Here is a 9,799-nt window from a genome sequence, read left to right as displayed (position 1 = left end):
CAAAAACAGGGTGCAATTAACACATCTTCCAAAATATCACAGCAAATAATAGGACTAGCGACACAATCTAAAGCTTATATTGATCAAAATATGATGTCGTAAGTGACGTCTTGTCACAATGAAGCCAGAATATTAGGTCATAAATAAATAGTTTGAAGTCAAAGAAAGTGGGAATATTCTAAGACAGGCATTCATAAAAGTCGGACAGTAAATCTAGTGACAGAACAGACAATCTGCATCAGCATCGATTCTGCATCAGCACAAGAGTCTTCATTTGAAAGTGAACCCTTCTGGTTCTGGTTCAGGTTTTTGTATTGTTTTAGGACCTCATTGAATGAAATTAATGTTTTCTAGCTTGGAAGTTCAACTGGATACAAGCTGAAAAACAAAGCCTACATAGTTTTGAGAACCACGTTAAACAGCACTGACTTACTAAGGAAATGAAGAACGTGCGTTTGTCCTTCTACAAGGTCGTCTCTACACCGGAGAAAAACACCAGCCGACCTGCACAAATTACTTAATTAACTTAACTTAAATCATGAGTAACATAGTCACAGGTTGTAAAAGGCTAAGATTAGAGGTTTTAATGTCAACACTGTGGCAGAAACAGACTGAGGTAAGAATTTAGAGTCACATGTGCACACAGACAGAGAATTATATAAAGCAAAACTTGTTAGGTGAACAAACTGTACGAACACCACAACATACACACACATTAACAAATGGGTTTTAACAACAAATGAACACAAACATGAAACGTAAAAATTGTTCTTTAGATTCAATAGAATTTTCACATTTATTCCGACAGAGAATATTTAGAGAAAGTTCATTTCATCCGACCACTGTGTGGACGGGTGCTTCAGTTCAGTTATTTCCATTTGTTAAGCTCGTCATCAAAGCAGTTTGTTCCTTCGGACGGTCTTTGCTGATCCAAGTTGTCCGAAACGACAAAAACAACCTGACGACTGATTGCATACATTTTGAATCAGAATGTAGAGTGAAGCTGAGTGTCCAGCTCCTAACAACCAGCCAGCTTGGAGAAACAGGAAGTGACCTGCTGAACATTTATATATTGTGATATTGGTCTGGGATTGGCCAGTATCAATTGTATCAGTTTCAATCAAGTTCACAACTTTAAGTACAAGCTCGCCCCCTTGTGGCCAAGCAGCTGGTTTTCCTCTGACAGTCAACGTAGTAGTGTAATGCCTTCCCAAACACCTTACATGGCTTCACCTGCACATTCCTGTACGGTCTAATCACGTAATCATCTTGTAGCTCTAGCTGTTAAAAGTTAGCATTTCTCTAAAAAGACAGCTCTTTTGTCACCTCTGTGTATTTAGTCGAGGAGAAAAGGCCGTAAATGGAAATAGAAAAACACATTTTCCTTAGTGCTCATTGCAAGACATCGAAAATTAGAATAGCATAAAAAGCACCGTACATGAATGTATAAATTAACATTTTGTTTTGAGTTGTGTAGAAGTGGCATTAGTACAACGGAGTACTAACGACCATATATTATCTCATATGATGAGAGTAAAGTCGTAATTTAGTGAGAAACAAAGTCGTTCAATGTCATGGGAAAAAAACTCTCCCCTTCACTCTCTTCTGCATCTTAATACAAAATCTGGAAGCAGTCTGATTGTTTCTTGAGAAACCCCTTCCCAGATGTAACCACCCACAGCCCTGCAGACGACCACTTCCAGACATTTCCTCCTCAGAGTCCACGTGGTACTTTCTTCAGAATAGACTCAGACACAGAATCATGTTCAGTTCAGTGTTTTCAGCAATTTGAGCTTCACACTTTTCACATAAGAGAGAAACTTATCCTCTATCCATCATATCGATATAAAGTCAGACTGATTTTCTGATCACTCATCTTCCTGGATCATCTCTCGAAGGCACTCCTTTAAGTTCTCCACCCTGTCGCCTGGGTTCTTGTCAATCGTCTGCTCCAGCAGCCGCTGCACCTCATCCAGTCCATCCACCTTCGGAGCGTTGTGAGGGAACAGGAAGCTGCTCAGCAGACTTTTGTGGCAATGCGGGGAGAGTAGGCCACACAGAAAGCGCAGGAACATGTCATAGTCGCCAAGAGCGGAGCTGAATGTTCGCACCAACACGCACTGGACCAGGTTTGCTGCTGATTTGGCCTGAGACCTGGGCCTGATGATCTTGGGGAAGTGTCCCCTAGATCCCAAGTCCAGAACATTCTTTGACTCCACATAGAACATCGAGAAGACGTACAAGGCGGCCATGAACTCCTTAAAGAAAGAAGTATAGCGATTTCTATGGGATATCCTGTTAAGTGGTATCATCATCTTTTCTAATCACATATTATAAATACAGGAAACTGCAGGGTAAAAGAAGATCCATGGAGGTGTAAGCATTGTGAGTTTTACCTGAAAGGTGAAGTGTATGAAGCAGAACGTCCTCCTCCCGTCTGACTCTGCAGAGGGGAGCTCGGTGCACAGGCCGGACGACACCGTCACCTCCGTCAACTCCAGACCGCACTGCTTCACGTCCTCTTCAAAGAACACACTGGTCTTCCTCTCCATCATCTTAAAGGCCATGTGCCCCATATTTGTCAGCAGGTCCTTGTCTTCACTGGACCATTTCTTGGAGGAAACAGGATGAAAATGTCAAATCCTGACATTCCTGAAAATATTCATTAGCCTTGACAAGTGCCTGTTTTAGATGCAACTGTAGTTTAAAGAAACAATTATTATTTCTGGTTTTGTTGACAATGTCAGACAGACGTTGGTGTAATTGTTTCATGTTAGAATTTATAATATTGCAGCGTGAGAGGAGACACACAAACCCTATAACGTAATACAACCCCGACAAATACAGAAGATTATAAGCTCAGTTGTATCAGACTGCATCAATTGTCTCATGATTGTAACCTAAAATACTATATATAACTTCAGCCACTAGGGGTCTCTCAATCCAAAAAATAACAAAAGATGTGAAGCAGTGTGGGATCAGAGTGTGGGAGTCTTCACCACCATTGCCGATGAAATTCTATCTGACGCAACAAATCATGTTCAGGATGAGGTAAGGTATTAAAGTCTAATTCCAGTTACCAGTTCATTTTCGCGCTTTCCATAGTAGAACTGCTTCCTGCGATTGGTCTGCACGATCAAAATGTTGACGTAGAACGGCGTCAGCCTGGGGGGGTGCACGCCGTAGCCCTGGTAGCGGAAGCAGCGCTCAAACACTGTGGCCACCATCCAGCAGACAAATGGCTGGCGGGCGAGGATGCTGAGTGTCAGCAGGCGCTTGTGATGTGACACAATTTTCGCAGCTAGTTCTGCGTCGCTAAAGCGTCTGGTCAGATAGTCATCTTTCATCTCATCACTGGAGAGGAAAGAAAAAAGATAACAAGGCTCAAATGAACGGCTTAAAATGAAGTTATGACAATGTTAATGTGCATCATCCACATACACACACACACACACCTGAAGCCTTGTATTTCCGTGCCAACGTCTATCAGTTCAGATGGGATTTGTGAGACAGCCCCACGTCTACCCAGGATCCAGATGCAGGCACCGTGAAGCAGCGTCCCTCGGATGATATTTACAATCAGGACGTCAGGATGTGCTTGCGTGTAATTGTCATTAATTACCGGAGCATTCTGGAGAGAGAAAACAAAGTTCATAGACATGCATGATGTTTCTGGTTATTATATGTTCCACCACAAAGCAGCTCATTAAAAAGGATCAGATTCTTCTGTCATTGCCCAGGTTGAATTTAACAGGCAGTTTATATTTTGTAGATTAAAGAGCTTCTGTGAGGTTACTGGTTTCCAGTAATCCTTAGTGGTAATGGAATGGATCTGTATAAGTACAATTTTATTGGGAGGGAGGTATTGCGTGTGGAGGTGTTAACAACATTTGCAGTACAAAAAATGGGTGTGTCCCTTTTTTTGAATAAACATTCAATGGAAGCACGTTATATATATACAATCTTTTTTTATGATATTATCATACATTACTGCTGTAGTTGGAGCAGTTTCAAAATTACAATTTGTGTTAAGATGTGCCCTACAGTCTATATAATCATATTTATGATATTTTGTGTTGTCAGGTGTAAATGTGCACTGATGGTTCTACCTCCCAGTCCAGACGAGCTTGGTAACAGTCAAAGGAGTCCATTATGACGAGAAATCGACAGTCGTCTTCCTCCAGGAACGCCATGTCTTTGCACTCAGGGTGACAATATTCTATCACTTCCATGATGGACATCTTCTGAGAGGAAGGGGTGAGGTTGTTTCGCAGAAGCCAGAAAGTGTGGAAGGAAAGTTTGATGACAAACTGCAGATCCTGAAGGGAAAAGAAAACCAGACATTGAAAATTCTAACAAAAAACACTTCAGTTGTGAGCAGTGCAGATTTTAATGGCACTGCTGGTTTGGTGATGATGATTCTCCATATGTTTTTATCCACACTAGTATTACTATTGTAGTACGATGGTCAGTTATTCTTTCCTTTCTTTTTTTTAAAGAGAAAAATAGAAGCAAATTACATAACGAAATTTGCTTTATTTTCTCAAGTGTACTGTATATAAATTAATAGTAAACATTATTTAGGAGCAAACTGCAGCAGCATTGTTTTGAACAAATCACTGCCATAGACATTTGCCTGCAGCCCACAGCGCCTCCTGCTGACTGACCTGCAAATAGATTCATGAAAACCGATTTTCTTAATTTTCACCAGTACCGAAAGCAGAACCGATAACGTCTGAGCTTGTCAATCCTGTGGCTTTTAATAATTCAGCGCCTGGGCTCATTTAGTAACAGTTTTCAGTACAGATCCCTAATAATATATGTGAGAGAACCACTCCCACGCGTCCTTTTAAAATATTAAATTATCAATTTAAGAACAAGTTGACAAGTTAACTAAACATTCATATTCAGTTATTCAATATTAAGCATGTTATTATGCAAGTTTATGTACTAATCTTAAAACAACTGATGAGAGGCTTTTCTGAGGGTCACTAATAACAAACGGATCCAAAGTGAAGGGATGGAACAACATCTGTTAATGTCCTACAGCTCTAGAGCCAATAATGAATCGTCAAAGCAGCAGAAACAAGTTTTTAACCATTTGGAAGAAAAAATCCACAAGATGAACAACACACGTATGTAACATATTACAGCCTGGTAATGTTAATATGGCTTCTGTGATCCCAACTGTGTATTTACACATGCAGCAGACATTGAGCCAGATCATCACTCATCTGGACTGATGTTTCTGCTGATATTAAATGTCAAATATTTATCTCTGATTTGGACAAACTCATGAAAAACACACTGTGTCTGGCAGTTTGTGTTCATCAGCTGGTTGCTAAGTTCATCTGTCTGCCATTTGGTGCCTATCAGGCAGGAGGGTTAAGAGGAGCGTGCTCGCCTCAGATCTCACCTTATTGGCTCGTTGTTCTGCCCAATCCAGAGAGAACTTCCCCACAGATACAGACATTCCAATTCCTGGAATCCCGGTGGTCAGCACCGTCCTCACCGGTTTGCCATCATCAGTCTGTAGTCGGAACAACTCGTTCGCACGAACGAAGGTGTCGGTGCTGGGGACCTGTAGAGGGGAGGCAGGATGTGATCGGAACTCATGAGAGGGATCGACTCCTCCATGGCAACGGGTGGAAATCTGGGGCTCAACGTAGATTGTATCCAGAGGATTCCACCGTCCGGCTCGAACGACCCCCTCGCGGATGATCTGGTGTTTTCTGATCAACTGCTGCTTCAGATGAAAACGGATGAACGCTGGTGGTGGAGAAATATAATTTAAAAACAAACATAATTAGAATAAGTATATTTCAGCATTTTGCTCAAGGAGGACACTAATCTACTTAGGGGGTTTTGCAAAAATGTTTGAACCACACCACCTACAACAATCAACCCTAAATCGGTCATATACATGTATGTTTGTTCATTTGTATTATTGTTTTTATGTATAAAAATCATATTAATAAGATGAAGAAGAATAAGGTTGATTTAACTCCTTTTAAAAGTCACAAAGTGCAGTGTAACTAATTCAGAATAACATATCATTCAATAGGGGTCAAAAGTCCATCCCTCACTCGTTTCCCATGACACCAGGTTCTCAGTGATTTCAGAACATTAAGTGAACCTGAAATTGCTAAAAGGTTCAAAACCTGTTCTCAGGATCATATTCACACTTCTTTTTCTAAGTGTAGGTTAAGTAAGGCTTGAAATCACATGGTTGACATTTTAATAGTTTGATTCAAACAGGGATCTAGATTACATTAGTCATTTCTTTCTTAAGAACAAACCAGTCAACACACAAAGTAGTCCATGCTTGATTAAAAAGCTTTTTGTTACAAAACAACACATGTGAAAAATATCAGTCATGTTGTGAAGCTCACAGAACGGAAACTGTACTATGACCTTTCCTGAAACATGAAACATACTCAAACAACCACGAGAACTCTTTTGTAAAAAAATAAAGATAATATATTATCTCAGCAGTAGTAGAAGTCAAATGTTCACTTGCCTCTCTTGCACTGATTCCGTAGATCATCTGCTTCTGTTTTCTTGCCGATAGTTTCTAGATTACTTATTGTGTGCATCAGGGCATGATCCAGGCCTGCAGAACACATGTTAAAAAATAAAATAGTAAGCAATCGGTGAAAGTATCACAAAACTCGAATCCACTAGATTTCCAATTTACAACCATCTTCCAGCTAAATTCTATATATTTTTAAATAATGAGTTCACATGGTTCACTTCACAACCCTCAAAATCCGCTTCTCTAAATCTTGAGCTCTATTTGTGTCGTGGACCTATTATAGCTGTGTTATCTTACCCAGGATCTCCAGGATCTTGTCGACAAAATCCAGTAGGTCTCCCTCCGTCACTTGTTGCTCAGTTAAACCTTGTTCACATTGTATAAACCGCAACTTAAAATTTAACAGCTCTTGCCAGGTGAGGCTTGTCAGACAACTCTGGATACTCTACAGACAAGGGAACAAAACATGAAAACACAAAGTTAACGGAAGTTAAAACGTGCTGCTTTACATACCCAGTAGTCCAGATATTAACAAGATTAAAATATGTATTATTATTTAGTTATTAACAAATTTGTTTTGTTTTTTCACGTTTAAAGTAATAAATGAATAATTGCGAAGATTAGACATCAATTAGTAAATGTGCTTTTATTGGGATGTACCTTGATCACAATGTTATTAATACAACGCTTCATTAGTATCAAACTGCTTCAAAGAAACTTGTGATGCAACTTTAAAGCCTGTGGTAAACCAACCTTGAATATATATGGCAGGTCTTGCTCTGGATGTAGTCTGCCTAGTCTTCTGTTCTCCTCAGTCTCCAGTGGAGAGTCAAATTCAATGGGTTCAGGTGGTTCTGGGGAGTTAGTTCTCAAAACATTATCCATAGCATCCTCGTCGTTTTCTGGAGGACTTCCCGGATCAGACAACCTGAGAGAAAATCAGGAGCCCCGGGGCTCAGGTCAGAAACTGCAGTGCACGGTCTACTATCAAACGGAGATCACAAACATGAGACATTAATATTACAATATACTAATAGACTGATGATTATGACATGAATGTAAATAAACAATTCATTGTATGCACCTATATACCAAGGCAAATTCCAGGTAGGTGTAAACCTACTTGGCAATAAATACTTTCTGATTCTGAAAAAACAGACCTGTAGAGTACATATGTTTAAATGATGTGATGTGGGAGAAAAACACATGTTATAGATCCATGGCAGAGTGTGTTTGTTTGTTTGTGTGTTTGTGTTTGTGTGTGTGTGTGTGTGTGTGTGTGTGTGTGTGTGTGTGTGTGTGTGTGTGTGTGTGTGTGTGTTGGTCCTCCACCTGGTGTCAATGACATCAGCTCCTGGTGGCAGTTGCTGCGTGATCATAGTGTACAGGGTCTCTGGAGAATTGGAGCGAATCAGCTGCAACCTGGCATTAAGCAACGCAAAGTACAAACTGTTAAGAGTATTTTAACCTCATATTTGACATTTTAAAGTCATTTAAAGTCCTATTTTCAACATTTGATGCAATAGGGAACAAATCTCCACAGAAAAACATTCCAACCATTAGTTTTAACCTAAAGATTTCGAAATTCACAATATCATCAGCAGTCTGTGGTGGTCGTTTCACACACACACATGTAGCAGCTAAAAATAATACAGTAGGAAATAGTGTTTTAGTTATTTTATCATTGGTTTAAGTGTGGATGGTCCAATTTGACTGTTCTGTAAAAGCAGTGGATAATCTTGAAACAGTGAACATGGCCTTGAGCTTTTATAGAAGACTGATGAAAGAAACCCTACTTAATACCCAGTTTGCTACAGTTTTTGCAAACTGACATGCAGATTATATTTATATCAACTAAAACAAAGGGCAGCCGAGGAAGTAATGTCAGTTTGATGCTATTTGTGCTCAAATGGCCAAAACACACAGAAGCGTTGGGATCATTGTCAAACGTCAAACAAAGATACAACACCTGGTCGCCTCCGGAGCAGATGAATCAGGTAACATTGCAACTTCTTCTTCGTTTCTCTCTTCCTCTTCCTCCGACTCTTCGCTCTTCATTGAACCATAACTGGAGGGAGGCCTCTTCCACCTTTTCCTCTCCTCCTCCATATTCCCCTGCCTGCAGATGCTGAGGGGAAGGGTGCAGAAAACGTTGGTTGACATAGGAGACACTGTTTTATATAAATTCATCAAATTTCAACTAATGACCATTAACATTTGACAGACATACTAGTAGAAAAAATTCACAACTACAACTGTAACTTAATATATAAATAATACAAAGAGCTGCTTTTTAATTCACACTGGCTGTTAAATATTAAATTCACTGGTTTTATTCCATAGATACATTTTTGTGATATTGTGACTTTAAAGTTTTTTTTAAATCTGTTTGATGAGTATTAAACTTATTTTCCATTGGATTCAGGAGATTTGCAAATCACATATTCTGATGTCTTCTTTAATAACATAATGTGTTATTACATGTGTCTGGACAGAATATGGATCTTATTTCCTCAGGTCATTACACATCTGTACATTATCTTAATCAAATCCAAATTAATCCCACTTGAAGCAGCAGATTACCTCAATCTGGATTGATGCCCGGAAGTACAAAAAAGTGTGACATCACATAGATCGATCAATTTGAATTTGTGGAGAACAACTTGAAGAAGAAGAAAAACAACACACCTGTTCACTTCCGTGTCCGAGTCCATGTCTCCTGTAGTTACAGACTCCGCAAAATCACTTAATGTTAATTTTAACCGGCTTTATTCAAATAGGTTTTAATCCCAAAAACCTGGATCCTCGGCGCCGACATGACTTCTCCGTCGTTGATGTTCTGAAGACAACATGGCGGCGGCTTTAAGAAAACATAGACAAGTTGTTAATCTATGTTTCCCAGCAAACAATGAGTCCAAATATAATAAACTATAAACTGTGTAGCCGCTCGCCTGACGCCATGTTTAACCGTCAGTCGTCTCCTACTTTCAGTTTCGTACCGGATATTTAAACATTCAGCTTCCGGATCAAACCTTTCAAAAATAAAACCCCACCCTACACACGTTTACCCGGACATACATAAATAGTTAGCATTAAGTGCTAATCCTGACTAGTGATTCTAGCATGGAGTTCACACTACTCGTTAACCTATACGTGTTTATAACAACACTGCGTTCATTAGCCACATGGGAGAGCTGAAACAAATTGAGCCCAAATTGTAATCTGTAAAATACATAATAGTTTAACAAACAAAGTCATTTTGTT

General features: G+C 39.6%; 1 protein-coding gene across 2 annotated transcripts; it reads right to left on the bottom strand.

Annotated features, from left to right (window-relative positions):
- Positions 1 to 765: 765 nt before the first annotated feature.
- On the bottom strand, positions 766 to 9,547 carry nlrc3l (NLR family, CARD domain containing 3-like). 2 transcript variants are annotated; one of them, XR_004695197.2, is made up of 13 exons: positions 9,224 to 9,547; positions 8,505 to 8,663; positions 7,868 to 7,957; positions 7,289 to 7,463; positions 6,833 to 6,980; positions 6,521 to 6,613; positions 5,417 to 5,769; positions 4,110 to 4,319; positions 3,456 to 3,631; positions 3,081 to 3,354; positions 2,397 to 2,612; positions 1,812 to 2,258; positions 766 to 1,777 (listed from the first exon to the last, which is right to left on the bottom strand). XR_004695197.2 is itself a non-coding variant. In XM_035154807.2 (12 exons), exons 1-12 carry the CDS (start codon positions 9,247 to 9,249, stop codon positions 1,869 to 1,871), a joined length of 2,310 nt encoding a protein of 769 aa, XP_035010698.1. In that variant the 5' UTR covers positions 9,250 to 9,547; the 3' UTR covers positions 766 to 1,868. The 2 variants fall into 2 exon arrangements, 1 of the variants encoding a protein (XP_035010698.1); XM_035154807.2 differs by having other exon boundaries at positions 766 to 2,258.
- Positions 9,548 to 9,799: the final 252 nt, after the last annotated feature.

This window comes from Hippoglossus stenolepis, chromosome 4 (assembly GCF_022539355.2).
Source record: "Hippoglossus stenolepis isolate QCI-W04-F060 chromosome 4, HSTE1.2, whole genome shotgun sequence".
Lineage (NCBI taxonomy): Eukaryota > Metazoa > Chordata > Actinopteri > Pleuronectiformes > Pleuronectidae > Hippoglossus > Hippoglossus stenolepis.
The sequence above is the reverse complement of the archived record's forward strand: the minus strand, read 5'-3'. Positions and strand labels throughout refer to the sequence as shown.

What these genes read in the sequence shown, in the direction of transcription:
- nlrc3l (XM_035154807.2), bottom strand. Translation starts at nt 9,249, where the DNA reads ATGGACTCGGACACGGAAGTGAACAG. An exon ending in ACCTGCCATATATATTCAAG is followed by an intron (nt 6,981 to 7,288) that starts GTTGGTTTACCA and finishes CCTTGTCTGTAG; the next exon opens with AGTATCCAGAGTTGTCTGAC. An exon ending in TCATACACTTCACCTTTCAG is followed by an intron (nt 2,259 to 2,396) that starts GTAAAACTCACA and finishes TCTTTCTTTAAG; the next exon opens with GAGTTCATGGCCGCCTTGTA.